The sequence below is a fragment of the Ammospiza nelsoni genome, chromosome Z, assembly GCF_027579445.1.
Source record: "Ammospiza nelsoni isolate bAmmNel1 chromosome Z, bAmmNel1.pri, whole genome shotgun sequence".
Classification (NCBI taxonomy): domain Eukaryota; kingdom Metazoa; phylum Chordata; class Aves; order Passeriformes; family Passerellidae; genus Ammospiza; species Ammospiza nelsoni.
This window is the reverse complement of record NC_080669.1, coordinates 77,620,311-77,639,697: the sequence shown is the minus strand read 5'-3', so window position 1 is coordinate 77,639,697 and position 19,387 is coordinate 77,620,311. Positions and strand designations below refer to the sequence as shown.

Genomic DNA, 19,387 nt, shown 5'->3' with positions numbered 1-19,387 from the left:
TGCTGCATCCACTGCAATGAGGGGCTCACAAGCAAAATAAAGGGATGTGATCTTCCTTAAGGGATTGGATTGCAAGACACTGAGTTAAAGGCTTCTTTCAACATCAGTTTTATGTCCAGCAAAGTCTTGCTACAGGGAGGAAAAGGCATGTGGCTTACAAGAATTTGGACCAACTGCACCCTCAGCTGTAGCCCAACTCAGTTACGTTTTCAGAATAGGTGGAACAGGTCAGCCACCAACAACAATCTGGTTTTCACAAATGGGGGAAGAGAACATTGCTTCCTCCTGCCAGGTTTTACAAGCAAGGTGTGAGAACCAACCATGCAGCCCAGGGGAAGCACATGGCACTGAAAAGGAGGCATGGGCACACCATTTGGTGCTTTCCTGGAGCACAGGGACAGGAGCAAACACAGGCTGTGCTGGGGCATCTGCTCATGCACAGCACAGACAGAGAGGCCAATCCTTAGACACCAGATTCCCTCTCTTTCAAAGCAGAGTGTTTTGGGGAGCCACAGATATAAAGAGATATAGTGGACACCAAGCCTACAGATGGTGCAGGGCTGCTTATGGGGTTATTGCAACCAGCATAATTTAAAGCAACCCCTTGTCGCAGACATCTTTTGTGAAAAATCTTTTCTTGAGATTTTCCTCCCTTCTGAGAAGCTGGGGCCTCAGAAACAAGATGTAAACAATGGTTATCTGCTGCTGTGGAATGCATCAGGTTTTGTCTGTGATTGGGCCATCTTGTATGTTCACAATTAATGGCCAACCACAGACCAGATAGCTTGGACTCTCTGTCCGAGACACAGATGTTTGTTATTCATTCATTCTTTTCTATTCTTAGCTTAGCTAGCTTCTGAGGAAACCTTTTCCTTCTATTTCTTTTTAGTATAGTTATAATGCACTATATATCATAAAATAATAAATCAAGCCTTCTGAACATGGAGTCAACATTCTCGTCTCTTCCTTCACCTGAAAACCCCTGTGACCACGGTCACAAACCCTCTCTTTAAAGTGCTTAAGTGTTCCCTTAACCTGTCCTGAGTATTCTTTTTCCTCATGTTCACACCACAGTTTGAGAACAGAAAATTGGTTTGGAGCTGCTGCCCTTCTTGCCTTCTTACACAATGTCCAATGTGTTCTTAGAGCTGAGAACCTGGCCACTGGGGTTTTTCTTACACATTCAGATGAATCATTCACTTTTTATCTAGGGAAAATGTTTCCTTCTCTCCAGCATTTCCACAGGAAATCTTGCCAGTCCTACATCAAATGATTGGACTATCACATGAGATGGATGGAAATATTTTAAAGAGATGATGGATGAAAACAATAACCTTCAGTTTCTTTTTTACAATTCTTACCTGGCAAAAGCATCTGCATTGCTTTGCATCAGCAAGGTGACACACAAGTGCCGGCTGCAGTGCAGAACTGCAGCCTTGAGGATTAGGCACTGGAAGGCTCAGTGGTGTTCAGCTGCTGCCTCTGAGACAACACACACAGCTCCTGAAAGGAGGCTGGGGAAATCCTTCTAGGGCCCAAAGGAATCCCATTGAGAAACACAAAATAACCCCAACCCTGGCACCTGCTTGCTTCTATCCATTCCCAGGCTTTCAAGATAAAAAAGTGAAATGGAAAAAATGAGGCAATCTGAGAGCTAATAGATGTACATGAGCAAAGCGAGCAGCTGTAATCTTTTCAAAAACAAAAAAGGAGCCTGAGAAAATTATTGGTATTTCTCTACAACATCAGTGAGGGTCATTAAATTGTTAAGAGTTTTTTAAACTGAGTCAAGACCTCAACAGTTGATGCAAAAAAAAGACAGACTGGTGAGATATGTGAGCCAGCCTTAAAGATGCACGTGGTTTCCTACGTTTGCTTTCCTCTCCCCTAGGAGTGGAATAGGCATGGGTCCTTACTTTGCACAGAACAAAGACCTGAAGGTTTTTTACTCTGAAAGCTGGAATTCCATATTAACTCTTACCTTCATATGTTCTGTTCCGTGTTTGTTGAACAATTTTTTCCCCATCTTTCTTACTGAAACCGATTTTCAGGACTTCCTGCAAAGCTAGAGCATAAAGAAGAATAGCATCATGGAATCCTTCCACAAACATGTTCGCCTAAAAAAAAAGAAGAAAAAAAACAAAAACCAATGGCAACTGACACATAACAAAATTTTTCTTTCCTAGGTAATTGACTGACTAGAGAGAATCCACTAATTAGCCAAAGTGACTAATTTGGACAGTTACTTTCTCAGCTGCTGGAACAGAAAGGAATGTATCTCAAAAAAAACCTCAGGGGAACAAGGGGAACTTCTGACCCATTTTTAAAAAGAGTTAACCACTATCTGCTATTCTGGACATTCATAATGTTGTGTCTGAATAGCTCTGCAGATAGGGGTGAAATTTGCAGATCCCAGTTCCCATGCCCAGAGGCACAAATTCTGCACTTGACCATGTGGGATTCTGTTAAGTGCTGAGCACCCTCATCCCACAGCAGCAAGCACAACTCCCACCCTTTGCACAGGGAACCTAGCACCTCTCAGGACTGGGAAGTATGCTCTCTCATGATTTTTTTTGGAGAGCACAACTGGTGGATTTGCTTGTTTAATGATTACCGCTTCCACTTCTGGCCCTTGTTCAGCCAAGCATCTCTCCACCAGCAAATGAGCAATGGAGAAAGCTACTTACCATCTCCAGTAATGTGTTCTCTTGAGCTGCCAGGAGAATCTTTTCCTGTCCTTTATAGTTTTCTCAGTAAGTTACATGAAACAAATTAAATAACCCTAATAACCCCAACCCTGCTTTATAACCCTAACAAAAAAGAAGATTGCTGCCAATGAACCTTCATAGGCAGCCTACAGTTTTTGGTCTGTGTGTTGCATAAACAGTTAACACCCGAGTGCTGCATAAACATCACAAATTTGCTCTCAGGAGCCTGACATGCTTCAGTGGTGAAGCAGTAATTATTTCATCAGTGGAGTTCAGATGGAGACCCATCAGCAGAAGCTGATGCAGAATCACCAGAGCAGCACAGGTATACCTCTTCTGTAGGCAGCAATGAATTTCAGCAGTGCAATGTACTTACTAAATGCACAGTAATTCAGAATGAATTACCTTTTCAGCTGCAAGAAAGATGTTCCCATCCACTATCCACTCAGAGTTTCACTTCAATAAAAAAATCTCCTGACATCCTAGAAAAGGTGTAACCACATGATGGGGTCTCTTACTACCACTTCCAGTGAACCACTCACCTCTACAAATGCTCCCCCGGACAGAAGTAACATTTAGCTTATCTTCCACTTCAGTGTATCTAAACAACTTAAAATGCCAGTAAACGAAGTGCTACTCTAACTCTCACAGGTTTAGCTGGAGGTTAAAAAAGTTACAAGACAAAACATGTGGCCAGTTAACTAAATAACTGTTCCACAGATAAGAAGTATTACATAGTTGATTGGCTAAGCTGAACTAATCAAACCCTGATAGTGTAATTACATCCAAGACATTCCTTCACTCTTAAAGCAGCTGCCAACGGTAAGGAGAATTTCAGAATTATTTACTGATAATATAAAAGTTTGCATTGCTCTGACATTTAAAAGTGGAGTTTCAGTAACTCCAACCTGTGCTGCAGCTGAATGCATCACATTCATCACAGCCCATGGTGCTACAGGAGGGGCAGAACAGCTCAGCTCACTCTGACAGCCACTGACTAAAGGGCAGCTGCAGTTATTCTGAACTAAAGAGAAAGCCTGAAAGAAGAGGTGGAAGTCAGGCTTTTGGTGGAATAAAAAGAGCTGATGGACAGAGCGCATACTAGGACAGGCTTTGCCAGCAGGGGCTTTGACTTTTCAGAATTTAAAAAACCCAACAAAACCAAGAAACCACAAAGCTCGACAACTGCTTCGTGTGCCAATGTTAGAGTCCAAGTGGCCTGTGGAAGATCAAACTTCAGCTTTCTTAACGTGACATTCTTTCTCTCAGGAGAGAAATTAGACTCTCCAGTAGCTATACCTCCCTGCTGGCTGATTTACAGTTTGTGGCTGGCATTTGTTTCAAGGAAAGCTATTTATCATCTCTTTTGTCCATGGCAGAGACCTCTTAGTGTAACACAGCAACCTTCAGAATCCATTCTGTCAGCTAATTTGCTCAACCTGAAATCCACTCATGCCACCAGCCTGAAAACCCTTCTGTAGACACTGCAGATTTGCCAGATAAGCCCTGTCAAAACTCACTTGGCAGTTTGGAAAGTCACTGCCACAGCGTCTTGCCAAAGCTCCACTTGGCCAAAACCCCTTACATTACGTGAAAAATCACATTAAAAATTGTCAGAAAGTCATTTATGCCACTGCTCAGTTGCTCACACACAAACCCCAGTGTTTTACCTCATGTTGTCAAGAAAGTTGAAACTATGGGTAATTTATGCCATTCAAAATCTTCTGAAAGAATTATAATTACTGTTTGCAGATGGGATTGCACTTACACTTCCCAGCCAAACCACATGCTGGCCACACCTGAGACTTTTCACATTAACCAAGGAACACATTTAAGCAGCAGTTCTTGAAAGGTGATACAGGAATCCATGAAGGGAATAGGGTTTTCCTGCATATCATCTTGTTCAATCATTTGTGAGTTGCCACAATTCCACACAGACCACAGGTAGCATGACGTGCAGGAATATTAAAATGTGAAGTAACAGCTGCAGAAATGGGTTTGTTTGAAGGGTTTGTTCTTTGCTTCAGGAAAAGCATTAAAAAGGGCTAGACTAAAAAGTTTATATTCCAGGAATACTTTCAATAGGAGTGACAGTAACTGTGAATATGTCTTCACAGGGTGCTTGATGGTGTCCATGGTAATTAATAATGCGTTGGTTCAACCTTAGACACCTGCCGGCTAAAAACTGAACACAGTATAAAATCTATTAAAGGCCCACTAATCTTATAAGTAATTAAAAATTCTTTTAGTTCAGCTCTAATACAAAGCAGAGTCTTTTTATTGTAGTCTTTTCCATTTTCATTTAAGCTGCCTTTTAATTACAGGTGAGAGCAGAGCTCCAAATGCTGTGACCACAATTTCCATGTCAGAGCTACTGCCCCTCAACGTGGCAGCAATGCCACTGGCAGCAGAGGAGCTGCAAGGTTTGCTGAACACCTTTGGAGGCTGCAGTACAAATATGAGCTATCTTCTGTATTACTTTCACATCCTGTTTTAATGCCATACGTCTAAAAACCAAGTATGCCAGCTGTATGCATAGGTGAATAAGACATATACCCCTTTCACCTTCCTGCCTTTCTACTCTAGTTAATCATCTTCTATCAGAAAAAGGAAAGCAACCAAAACCCAACAACCCCTCTCAGAGGAAGTCACATGCATAAATTTTACGCAGTTTGAAGTTATACTTCCCCAAGCAGCTATATTGTGACCACACTGTTCATATATACCAAGGTGTTAACAGCATACACAGCAATGCAAAATACTACCGATGTGGAAGACAGCCAAGATACAGCTATGCAGGGCCCATAATTTTCCATATCCTGCCTACTGATTCTAAAATAAGATTATTCTCCTCCATCTGGAGCTGCCCAGCTCTGAATCACTGCAATTACAGCAATTCGTACCACTTCCATGCTTGGTGGGGACCATCAGCATCATCACTTTTTTACTTTTTTTCTATTGAAAAGGCAAACAACATCTCCCACACTTGGTGTCTGCATCTACTTTCCAGTACATCCATAGTGACATTCAAGTTGTCAAACTCTGGTTTCAGCCCCAGTCAGCAAGGACCCTAGGGAACTGCAGAGGGCTGCACCCAAATATTTTGCAAAAATCTTACCAAGTTAAGTAGCTGATGTAATGCTCCTTCTTCTCACACTGTTACAACGTACCTCAAGAGAAGTATTTTTCTAAGCAGTTGCAATTTAACTGCCAGTTCTCCCCTTCTAATCCTCTTTCACCAAGCCAATTATAATTGTGGTCCCTTCTTTACCAGCTTTTCTAAGAAGCCCTGGCATAACTAACTTCTCTCACATGCATTCTTAAAACATATCTTCGGTTGTCTTCTGCTGACTCACTATCCAGCACTATTCACTTAACTCTACAGCAGGGATTTCTTTCTTCAATACCATTTGTTGATGCTGCATATTCCCATTCAGGACTCTCCCACAGCCCATGCTGTTTTAAGTACTTATTTACAGTCCTGAGATGGTCAGGGGCCTTCAGCAGATCTTTGATGAGTTGCCACAACCTTGCTCTGAGCAGCACAAATCCAGAACAAGGTGCTCATGGTTCCCATACAACAGATGATCAAAATATAGAAATTATTCACGTTTCATTTTTTTTAAAAGATAAAATATCATTATTACACGTTGATTTTGTGTTAGACTTCTAGTTCAGGTAATCCCAGTGAGAAACTCTGGGTGGAACTGACATGTAGATTGAGAACGTGAAGCTGTGGGAAGAATATTCTTACACCTGATCATTTCCTGAGGAAAGGTGAAGTGCATTCCAAACCATGTGTGGTTCCAGCTCATGTCTAGCTCCAGCTTTGCAGTAATGTGTTAGTCCTACTGCCATAACACTACCACAAATCATTCTGCATGCTACCACCCCAACAGATTACCCAAGTTTTCACTAACCCGCCACCCATCTCAGATCCTCACAGGATGTCTTCATTTGATTATGCAACAGAAACTCACGGAGCTCCTGAATAACACCTATGGATAACAGCTGGGCAATGCTAACATGCACTGGCACTGGGATCTCCAGGACTCCCAAGCACACCAAATGCAAAGCCACAGGATACACCAATAGTCAGCTGTCATAGACAGCATATCCTGGGGGCCTGCAGACAGGGATGGACCCCTGGGGAAACAAAGCAGGAACTGGAAAGGAGAATAAAGCTAAAAGACAGTTAATCAAATCTGTAGGTTTAGATGCCTAAGACTAAAAATACAGACTGTTTGCTTGGGCAACCATACTGCACCCCTACTGGACCATAATGCTTCAAACAAACAGTAAGAAAAAGGAAAAAATAATAGAAACACATGCTTTCTTCTGTGAAAGCCATTTCCACAATATTTAATTTAAAACCAAAAAAGAATATATGGCATTATACCAAATTCTGGGCAACACAGCTGTAGCCAAAGAGACCCTCACACTCTATTCACTGATATCCAGTCTCTATAAAAACATAAATGGGCATCTCCTCGGGAAAATGAGGCCAGGGCTCAGGACTTGGTTTTCTAAAGGTATATCCAAACTCACTTTATTATTTGGGGCTGGAACTCACATCTCTCCCTAGGAAAAGAGGAAGAGCATAAGAGTAAAACCTTGTGCATATCTAAGAGAGATTTATTCAAGTACTGTTGCATCCATTTCATGTTTCACAGGGAGACAGGGTTTATGTGGAAATCCCAAAGACATTTTTCTTGGAGGGGAGCACGTGACTTTATTAGTGGGATTCTGCAGGCTGAGGATTATACTCCACTCTAAATTTACAGCTTAAAAATTCAGCACTGCAGTCAAACAAGACCTCACTTCCCTTAAAGGAGGCTTCTTCCAACAAGGCTGCCTGCTTGTGTTCTTCTCCTTGACAAATACTATTCACCTTCATAATTTAGCATTCCCTGGAGCAGCAGCGATGCTGAGAGCAGAGGAGATGAGGTGTGTGCCCCACCCAAGCACTCTGCACACCAAGCAATGTGTCCCTGGCATGAGGAATTTGCAACTGAAGCCCAGGTTTAGAGAGCCCTGGGCACAAGCATTGCCTTGCAACTCATCACCCATCTCCACCATGGAAGAGCCTGCATGCACCATTTGAGAGATGAGATGGGCAGCGAGACCCCTGCTTTTTTCTGCACCTCCTGTTTGATTTGGACACAAAGATGCTGTGCTGCAATTAAGCTCATTTCTTTGAGGGTGAGACCATGCCTCTGCCTGCCTGCACTGTTCAGCTGGTACACGAGCTGATGTGCACTCCAGGCATGCCAAACCACTGCTGCCTTTGTTCAGTCCTGTTGGAATTAGAGGATGCTTATTCCAACAGGACTGAAGTACCACTAGGGACAAACTCCAATCCACTTTAAAGCTAATTGTGGACCAGAAGCCAGCCCTTTGTTCCAAGAAAAGGTCTGCTGAAATAAAATAAATTAACAAGAAGAAAATAAAAGTAAATTAACAAATTACAGCAGTATCTGTGATTTACTTAAAAAAGGCATCCAAATCCAGGGAGTTAAGGGTATTTGTCAGTGAAAGTAATTTTCTTGCTATGGAAAGAACACTAACCACAAAGCCAGCTTCTTTGCTATTGTATCTCATCTCATTCTTCAAGCCTTCTTCTTGTTTTTTTTTAATGTCCCATTCCTGAATAACTAATAGCTTTACCCACAATCATCTGGCTGGGGCAGCCACAAGTTGCTCTATTATCTCAGTGGTGAACTGGAGCAAAAATCTATTCAGTCCCAGACTACAGGGCAGCTGCACTGTGAAATATCAGCTAAAACACATCAGGCTACAGTGGCAACTGAGATACAAAGGTGTGGAGAAAACCTTCCACCCCACTGCCTGCAAAAGCTGCCCATTCTCTGTTTACTGCTTGTAACACCCTCCTATGGTTATCTAAAAAATGGCTGTAAACCCCCAGTGCTTGCTGCTAAGAGGCTGGGCAGAAATTGCCAGCTACAGCCAAATGAGCTCCTTCCACTGAACACAGAAAGAGGAACTCTCAGCTCAGAAGAGTGAGAGCCTTACCCACAGTCAGGTCACACCAAGGGGCTGCAGCTGCTGCACTCACCCCACAGCACTGGGGGCTCAGACCCTCCCCAGACCTGGCCAAACAGGGGCAGGCTGAGCTGAGAACTGCCCTGCTCCAGGATCAGGATGTTCCTCTAGACCAGATCTTCCCCCTGGAAACCCATGTGGGATTTATTTCTGGCTCCATCCATTGTGTGCACTGATTCCTTTTGCAAACTGCTCCCAGCCACTTTACCCCTCTGTGGTTTTGGCTCCTGCATCACCTTCTAATCTTGCCCTTAAAGGGTGCAGCTGATGTATCTAAGGAGCAGAACTGTTTTGTACCAGAACTCAACTACCTACAGAACAATAATTTTGGAGGAATTTCTCCTCTATGTATGATTTACACAAATACTATTACCTTAATAATTTAGCTCCAAAGGGCCCCAGGTCACCCATCAAGGAAAAGGATAGAATCCCAGAACACATTTCTGTGCTTCTGCAGCTAAGGTGAAATATCCCATGTTTATACTGCATCTCTAACATCAGATAAGCAGCTAATGCAAAGGATCTCTAGCACATAGCACTGTACTGTGACTGCCTGAATACTGAACAGATTTAACCATAGACGGTGCAGCTGCCATTTATAAAATTACCCTTCCTACTTTTTTAGGATTTCCTGCCTTCTAACAAACTATGTGGCCATTCACATGATGAGTTCCAAAACTATCTCCAGAAATTACACATCTAGTCATAGTGGTGAAACACAAGAGATACTAAAGAAATTATTCCTCTCAGCTGAAAACACACAGACATACGGAAACTAAAATATGCTTGTTTTAAATAGATTATTCTAAGAATCCCCATCGGTAGTCTGATAATCTGTTACACAGTTGTAATGAATGCTAACATTTTAAGTTGCCATTTAAATCGGAACATTTTAATTGCAGATAAACACTTTGCAGCAAAAAAACCACCACCCCCATCCTTTCATTAGATATTAAGTTTTTGATGTCAGCAGGCAAGAATGTTTTACAAGCAGGAACATCTCAGTTTTCAGGGTGACGGTCACTCATCTGAAAAAATCAGTTCTACTTGCTAAAGTAAGTTAAATTGGTTTAAATTAATGCAGAGATAGAACAAACAGGAAGGACATTTTTTTGTTAAATGTTTATCCTTGTGCAACATGCAATTGTTTTGGGTTCTGGATTACTAAAATTATCACCAAACCACAAAAATCACAGACATATTTTATTTTTTGTGTTAAAAGCTCTCAAGGTCACATCAGTCCTCATGCAAAACTCAGAGGAATCACTGAATCACTTTGGAGACAACTCATATATTCAAACTGAATTTACGCACGCCATAGTAGCTGGTGGGCTGGGGTAAAAAACACATCTGATGAGAAGGACCTTTGCAGCAGATTAGCAAAGATTACCCAGCAGAGCATTTGCTTTACAGTCTTAAGGGCTGGATGAACACAAGTGATTTAGACACAGCCAAAAGTGGTGCTTAGCTCAAAAGTATGCTTGGAGCTGGGTAATTAGTAAGCTAAGATCTTAATTCAGTACCAGGCAAAAATTAGGCACACAAAACCAGGATCCATAAGAACAGCATCCTCACCCTTGCCAGCAGAGGAGGTGGAGAATGAGGGATGATGTGACCCCCTTATTCTCACCCAAGCAGATAACTTTCCACTGCATGAACTTGCAGTAAGGCCTTCACAAATTCTCACAGGGCACCAGTCCTTTTAAATTCCCTGCTCCTTTCATCTAAAAGCCCTGGGCCTCCTGTTACTGAGTTAGCAAGAGAGAACTTCAGGTCCAATGTCTGCTTTCAGAGAATTTGAATTCCACCTTTCCCCTGCCCTGTCTGCAGGGCATCCTGAGGCGGAGGCACTCCTGGAACTGAAATCCAGGTGCTGGGGAAAGGTAGGACCTGCCAAAACCTGGGGGACCTCTGGGCTGGGAGTAAATTATTTGCTAAGAGAGCCCACCTGAGGCTGTGGTTGCCATGACAAATGATCCTCTTATTAAATACCAGGCTAAATGGGCATATGAACTTGTAAACTTTAATGGCATGGAACTAATGCAAACCCTCAGGCTGCTATTAGTCATGCTTCCATTCCAAATAATTTAAAATTTAACTATTTGGTTTTGTTATTTTCTTTCAGATAGTGAATATCTGATAAAAGGTGTTCAGCTGGCTGATTAACCACCCCTTTACTGGCATCCCTGTGAGGATCCCATTAGCACAGGAGGGGCACAGCAGCTATCTCAGCAGATATTTGTGTGTACCTGTCAGCAGGCACTATGTGTTTCAGGTATGCAGCTGGAACCTTTCTCCCACTCTTCAGCCGCAGCATGGTAGTTAACACCTCTAAATCTGAGGATTTGCAGCCACTCCAAGAAACTAAAAACTCACTCTTGTAGCTCCTTGCATCCATATTGACTGTCTGATTCCTGAGATCCTCCTTGGTTTTGCTCTCTGAGTCTGTAGTCTGCAGGCTGATGGGCCAACTGCATGCATTGCACACATGCATTTCCCATCAAATGTCAGTGTCCTGCTCAGTGAATGTCACCTTGTTCCCAACCACAGAGCAAAAGGTGTCCTCACCTACCCTCCTCCTATTGCCCATGCCCCTTCTCATGCCCCTCTTATCCACTTGCTCTGGTACAGAGGCACTCCTTATCTTCTCAATACGCTTTGATATATTAATTCTTTGTAGAATTAGCTTGACCTTCTCATTTTTGTCCCTGACTTCTCTTCCTAATGAAAAACATATCTGCTAAAGAGGAAAGTTTTGAGCATCCTCCTGCAGGCTCCTATGCCTCCTTGCATGCATGAGAACACCACTGCCTCTATTCACACAGCCCATTCTCACAGGATGACTACATTACCCTCTCTGCATCCGCAAAATTCCTAAATATCCCCTGGAAAAAAATAATAAAAAAATCAGAGCTGGCACACTGTACAATGACCTTTTCTTACAGCCCAACAGTGTGGAGCACACCCAAGCCCTGCTGCCTGTCTTGGTTCTGCCAACATTCACACACCAGGGTGACCTGACTCACCCACGGACTGGCCTGCCCTTCTGTTAAAAGATTTTTTTCCCTCTGGAGAATGAGCCTTTCCTAGAGGTAGGTTCACCTTAACCTCAAGCACTCAGCCATAAGAAATGAATGTGCTGACATGGCAGCAGATCTCAGACTTGAAGTGTTAATGATTGCCACTTACACTGGTTTCTTAGAAGACTTATCACTTGTAAATATCACAAAGTTAGACCCTGCCCTGATGTCATTCAGGATCACCTACACCATACCAATGCCCCAGATGAGTGCAAGAAAACTTTCCTGGCCCACCTCAGTCTGGAGACAGCAACACCTCTGCCCTGGTGTTCTCAAACAAGGAATTCACTTTTCTTGCCTTGAATAATTGTTCTTCCTTTACATCTCTAAAGGAAACAAAGCACGGCTCCTTCCCCACCACTCCTGCCACCCTCATCATCAAACCTTCTGGTTAAACTGCTAGGCCCAGACAGAAATCAAACACTGGACTCTAAACCCCATCTGTGTAACCAGAGTGTGAAGGTACCAGCACGGGTGAGGTGAACCCTCCACAGCATCTCAGCTGCTGAGGCTGGAGCATCACACCAGCCATCCAGCAAGACAAAACAGCTCCCAGCTGCCTGCCCAGGACCCTGCTGCTGGCTGCAACACCACCCAAACCTCCTCTTCATGCCTTGTTGAGCTGAATATTCTTTCAGTAGAGAAGGAAACTTCAAATTCAGTTATATTTTCATGAGATACCCAGGGAATAAGACTCACAGAAAAAAAAAAAAAGTCTGTTAGGCAAATATATTTCATTTTTCAAGTGACATTTTATACAAAATGAAATAGTCTACCTTTTCCTTCATTCAAACATCTCAGAGCCCAGCCTGAAGATCATTCTACACCAATGTCAAAAACCTTTCAAAATTACATTAAAACAATACCTTAATGGGACAAATTAGCTTTTGGCTTGCTTGCAATGCAAACAGCATAGAGAAGCACTAAAACCAGAAGCAGCCTTTGAATTTTGCAGGAGGACATATTTTTCACACTTTATTAGTGAAAATAAGGTATATTTCTAGCAGGTACTTGTTCAAAGAGCACCTTACCCATAAATTTCTGAGTGCCTGTTTAGTAAAGTGGAATGTGAATATCAGTGAAATCCGAGTTTAAAACATGTGGCTATGGAAAATATACAACATAACCATGAAGATCAACTCTAAACTTTTACATTACCAAAAAGTTCAGATGTTGCTATTTCTAGATATACACACAGTTTTACACTGTCTCCTCTATGGTTTAAGACAGCTTCAAAAATATGCTTAGATAGGCTAGAAAAACTAAACAAATCCACTGGAAGAGAGAAGAATAATTTCTTTCTTTTACTGTCTTTTATGACATCTGTTACTGGCAAATAACTTTCTATTACACTGTAGTTTTGCCTAAGACCCTGACGTGGATGACACTGCTCTTTCATACACTGAGAAAGCATTAACTTCAGGGGAAAAAAAAGTGTAAAAGTGTCTGCTGTATTCACCAAATTTAGCAGTCCACAGGTCAGCACTCCTCTTTTCCTACAGAAAATAAAGACACTCTCATTAATGCCAAGGGGTGAAGGGTTGGTCATGAAAATCCTAAATATGTTTTACTAATAGAATTCATCTTGTTAATAAGCTGGCATGTGAAACCGTTTTTTCCGGCTGCTGAAAGCAGCTTGTGGTTTGCTTTTATTCTTTCGAACACAATTAGCAAAGCACTCCAGTGGCTGAAGAGAACCATTCATTTGAACAAATTATTCCCTGGCAGGGTTTGGGGGTTCTTTTCCCTCCCCCTCCCCCTTAAATCTCCTCAAAACTCTCTCCCATCCTTATGCAGTCAGAAGACACAAAAGACTGCCTGGCATTAATCTCGCCTGCCTGTGCCTGGAAAAGACAAGTGAGAAGGACATTGCTGAATAAGTTACATTTTCAGCATCATAGCTACAAGACTGAATTGCCCAGTTCTCCCAGCCTTATCTTAGCTGATGTGCAATCCTAATTAAAAGGCTGACGTAAGGAATACACACAGGGAAGAGTCTGGCATGGATGTTATGGATGAGATGATAAACTTTACGAGCACAGCTACCTCCCATGAAGCTTTTGTAGTTAACTGTTGGACCTAAAAATGTTGCTCTAGAGTGCACCTCTTCTCCTTTCAGAGGGCTGAAAATGTTAAATAAAACAGAGCTCCCCTTTCTATTAGGGAGTAGCATCTTGCTGATCTAATTAATCTACACAGCTCATTCTTTCATTGAGATAACTTTACTGGCAAATCAGGCTCCAGTTCCCTTCTCCCAGTCCTCATTTTCAGGGTGAAAAAGGCTGTGGGTAGGAAATAAACCCATGCATCCACCTTGTGAACAATGCTGTCATGTAGTTAACACAGCAGAAATATTTGTTTAATTAGTTACATTTTCAGCTTTTAAATGAGAAGAAAAAACAAGCCATGGGTGGTCTGTAACCTCAGAAGAGCAAATATTCCCGGCTGTAAACTCATCTGAGCTCAGAATACTGGGTTGGACATAAAAAAAGCATTTATTGAATCCTAGGCCTGAGTCAGGAACAGAAGGTGCATTAAGAACTTCCAAACTGCACCCTACCACCAATTCATTAAGTGTTCAGCATTATTTAATAAAAATGGCTTATGCATATACTTCAACTGAAACACTGTTTATTCATAAACATTTTTAACTACAGTATGTGTTGGGAATTATTCACACACCCCTTTAGAGACAGTTTTAAATTCTTCCTTCAAGTAATTGCATGCAATTCCCACTGCTGTCTGCCTCATCTAGGCTATAGGTCTGCAAGCAGAGCCTCCCCTGTATTTTGCAATTAAACCAAGGATGTTAGTTGGTTTATAGAGAACAGGACTCCCTGCTGTCAATGTCTTGTTAAGGCATTAACATTACAAAAGTAAGAAAACTGCCACCATTTGTTATAAAAGCATTAAAGCAATTCTACTGCATGCTTGAAACCCCAATTTGATTGGATTTTTGGAAATTTTCTTCCTTTTTTTCTTATCAGAGAAGTTGATCTTCAGGTAGGCACAGAATAAAATGGTCAGACTTTCTGCAAAACTACAGGATGTTTCTTGAAAAAACATGAGACACTTGAATGCTGAATGATGGCTGAGCAGATTTATTGCTTCAGCCCACAGTTCTTTGGGTTATATTACCATAACAGTAACTGCTTTCACACTCAGACTGGTGAACAAGCAAACTAACAATATTAGCTAATGGATTCAGGGGCTGCTGCAGTGGGACACTGCAGACAGGGAACATCACCATTGCCCCATGCTGTGCAACCCAAATATTTCCAAGATGCTTTCTCAGAACCTCTCTGCCACTCTTGCTCTCAATGCTGCCTAATTAAAAGGTGCCTAAGGAAGCTTCTTTCTTCACAAGAGAGATTCCTGGAGTGTTGTTTTTTCCACACTTTCCTGCTCCCTCATAAGCCATGGGTTCTCCCACCCTCCCCATTTCCAGAGCATAACACTCAGGCAGAAACACCAGAAACTTCTGAGCTGGGAAAGACGTACCCAAAACACGTTTTTCTCTTTTCTGTGTCATCTCACAGCTGGAGATGAAGACAGCCAACACTCTTTGACCTTACTCCTCCAAGGGCCATATGTGTTCTGCATCTGGCAGTGGGACAGCTGCTGCTTTAGGACTTTGCCCTTTCTGTCTCCCTTATCTTTCCTTCTGTCATCTGCTTATTTTCCATTTTTACTATATTCTTTTTTGGTAGATAATAATGCCTTTAGGATTAGTGCTGGCAAGAGGCCAGGACAAAATGGCAGCACTAATGATTTTTGTTTGAGTTAGGGTCACTGTGAGATAATTTAGACCATAGGCCTGAGGCCCCATTTTCCCATGACATTGGAAAAATCCACACAGAAAAGCAGACACAGTGAATGCTTCAAATCCAAACCTCCCCAGGCATCTCCTCTTGGGACACAGCTTGCAGAAAAGAATGAGGACTATATTTCAACACCCCTGGATATGACTTGAGATGGGCTGTACTATTGATTATCTTTCTACATAGTTTTTGTTTTCAGGAGCAGAATCCAGCAGAGCAACATTCATCTCTGTCGCTTCCCACCCACTCAGCTCAAGGACTTTTCCTTCCCAACCTTCCCTTGGAGGACACAGCTTTGCCTAACACATACCCAGGACACTTTTTTCCCATGTTGACAAAGAAAGCACACTTAATGGGTGCCCACTACCCAGAAATTTTTCAGAGGGGAAGAAATGGCCTTCAGTCTAGCTTTTTGTTTTTCCCCACTAGTTTTCAGAATGCTTTTTCTTTCTTAATCCTGAAAGCTGCCCCAAAATGTTACTCCTCTGAATAGGGCAGCAGGACAATCAGTTAAGGGAATATGATGCATGTCTTTTCCACTGTCTAAAGTGGGGAAATGTATAATTCATCATAAATGATGCAGAGCAAACCAGAAAGTTAAAGTTCACACACTGTTAATGAAGGAACACAACTATGGGGTTTTTTTGCTATATTCACCCAGAAACTAACTCTCTTAGAGACATTTTATTTTACCATTGTTAGAAGGCTGTGAAAATGCAGGTAGAGGAGGCTCTGCTGAAGTCTATTTTATTTAAGCATCCATCTAATAGCAGGATACTCTGCATTTGGAACCAAACCTCCTTCCCCCATAGCCATGACCTGTATCTCCTCAGAGAGCTGCAGATGCCAGAGGCCTCCACCATCGAGGCTGCCTGTGAGCCAAGGGCTGATGTTTCAGATGGCAGGATCCTGTGGTAGGTGTACACAGATCACAAGATGCTCTCTGTGTCCCATCAAGAACAGACAGGGAAGCAAGAAGAAAGCCAAATGAGAGAGGAAGAACAGGAAGAGGAGCAGGGGAAGCAGCAGCAGCAGGAGGAGGCCTATGCAGCTTGCCTGGCCCTAGCAAAGGCTCCAGGCTTTTTGTGAAGGAATGCTTGGAACAAGGCGAAGGACCCTGGATCACAGCTGGAAATGGGACACAGGGAGAGGCAGAAGGTGGTCAGGAATGAGGTGGTGGGGAGCCAGCCCCCATTGCTGGCCCAGCACAGCCAGGAGGAGTGACAGCACACACAGGAGCCATGCGGTGAGGAATGACAACAGGGGACTTTGGCAGTGGGTGTGCAGCTGAGGGAGCGTCCCCAGCAAACACATAAGCCTGCAAAATCTCCCCCATGCTGCCACAGCGGAATTTGATCTACCCTAGATCCAGTTCTGGCTGACACAATAAATGCCCAGAACAAGGCTTGTAACTATGCAGCCCCAATCAACACTGCCCAGGGCTTGCAGTGGGTGCCCATGCCAAAGAAGAGAAAAGCGTCCTTTTGCCTGCCTCCAAACTGCCCACAAACAGCAGCCTGAGCTCTCAGCAGTACAGGGCTTTTCTTATTTGGGGAGATATCACACTGCCCAGACTAAAACAAAACCACAACACTGCAGATGAATGGATGTAAAGTATTTAAAATCCCATTTCTCACCAACCACAACCAAAGGCACATAGCCGATTTTCAAAGGACATAGCTTGCTACATGAAATCTGCAAAAGGACATGTGAAGATAAAAGAGAGCAACAGCACAAATTAATGTCTCATAGCCTTCTTCAGAACTCATTTAGCAGGTTCTTCAGAGCAGCACCTTGAAACTGTGAGGTGAGGGTTTTTTTCTCTACTAACTCAAGACAAAACATGCCAACAAAAAAGTCTAGATTTTGAAAGTATCACAGGAATAATATAAACCACTGTTCTGATTAAAATTTAACATTTTTGGTAAAATATTGAAATGAAATACATTAAAGTTCTAAGAAGCACAAATTTGCTAAAGGTAGCCAAAGTTATACAATAAACTGCAGGAAAGTTTATCATTCCTTAACATAACATTCAAGCACAAGGTGATGAAATAAAGATGGACAGAATGCTTAAAGCAAAGGGATGAGATGGAAGCCTAAGTGAAAGGCAGAAAATGAAGGGTTTGTGTTGCTTTCTTGAGTTTCAGGTTCTCATTTCCTGCAGCTAAGGACAGACCACTTTTCTTTATAAGAATATTTGGAAAGCTGACACTGCCCCATGGAGAAGGATGACTGTCTGGGAAGTACTTGTATCAGCATGCAGAAATCCCTGCAGGTACGTCCTACACATTTTTGCTTCCACAGATGACTTTTCTATGAAAATGCCTAATGAACTAATGAGCTAGTTTAGCATTAGCTCAGCACTAGCTCAAAAGCAATTTTCAAAGGTGCTTTCCTCCTACATTTTGAGAGGTTAAAAAAAGGCATAGTTTCCCAGGTCCACCTCTGGAAGACACTGGCATTCTCCAAGGCTTAAAGCAACTTGCTTTAAGGACTGTTGATATTCTAGACAGTTCAAAATAAAACCAGCAACTACTTAAATATTCTTTTTTGAGAAATAATACCACTTTTGTCACTCACATCAGGAATGACTTCATTGTATGCAATACAGATAGTGTAACTTTCTGAGACTGGAATCCAAAAAAAACCAAAAAGAATTATTGGGAGAAAACAAAAAAGAAGGCTGTATTTCTTTGCCTGTTAAGAAGACTTATTAGGGGTAGAATGAGAGATACCTGCCTTTGCCCAACCTTTCTGCTGATGAACTAAGAGATGAGCACAGGACAATTGGTCGTGGATGCTGGTGCAGATATAATGCACCTAGACCAAGCCTATCCTTGTAATTTGCATTATCCACCAAAAAAAAAATTGTATGTGCAACAGCACACTTTAGCAACTGAGCCCAGGTGATTCTGTCCTGGTAAGGTCTCTCTGCCCCTTCTGCTTTAATTAGGACCATGTTTTCCAAGATGCTATGACCTGAAGACTGTCATCAAGTACTTACATAGTCATCTTCGTGAAGACCTTGCTTCTGAACAGAACTTTTCACCTCCAGGGAAAACTTCTCAAACTCAGGCTTCACAGTCCTCAGCAGAGTGACAGTTTGGAGGTATGAGTATGCTTTCTTGGCTTCAAGGTCATGCTTGTCTCCTCTTCTCCAAGAGCCATTTCCTAAAGAGGGAAACAAGCATATTTCCAAACTAGGTACCATTATGGGATTCCTTTTTCCATCCTTTTCTGATCATTGGAGAGATGGTAAAGTACAAAGGAGAACAGACCCTTCCTCCAGGTGTGCAAGGAATAACTAAGAAGTGAATGTGCACACCAAAGGACAACTTTACTCCCACACTGTTTTTGCGTATTTTAAAAGGGTGGAATAAATCCTAAGTGTGAGATGGCATCTTGGAGCCAAACACAAATGCCAGATCCCAAATGCAGAGAGATTTAAGTGAGAAGAAGTGAGGGAGGATTCACGCACAAAGTTTTTGTTACATGTCACTCCTCTTGGACAGTCAGAAAGGCACCAGCAAAGCCAAGGGCATGATCATCACCCCGAATGGGAGGCAGATGGTGCAGCTCTCCCACTGTGGTCAAGAACAAAACCATGTGTGCCATGGCTGCCAGAGCAGCACTGCTTTTAACAGGAAAGCAATACATAGAAATAAAATGGAATCCTGCGCCTAGGCTGTATTTACACGTGTTTTGTGTCACA

The 19,387-nt window shown here is 42.4% G+C and overlaps 1 protein-coding gene across 2 annotated transcripts in view; it reads right to left on the bottom strand.

The window, feature by feature from the left end:
- Window positions 1-19,387, bottom strand: part of NPR3 (natriuretic peptide receptor 3) — a 44,761-nt gene that overhangs the window by 16,612 nt on the left and 8,762 nt on the right. For both annotated transcript variants that reach the window (XM_059492802.1, XM_059492803.1), the window contains exons 3-4: window positions 18,680-18,846; window positions 1,982-2,117 (exon numbers count right to left, since the gene is read on the bottom strand). In XM_059492802.1, coding sequence (XP_059348785.1) covers window positions 1,982-2,117; window positions 18,680-18,846 — 303 coding nt within the window. The remainder of the gene's footprint in view (window positions 1-1,981; window positions 2,118-18,679; window positions 18,847-19,387) is intronic.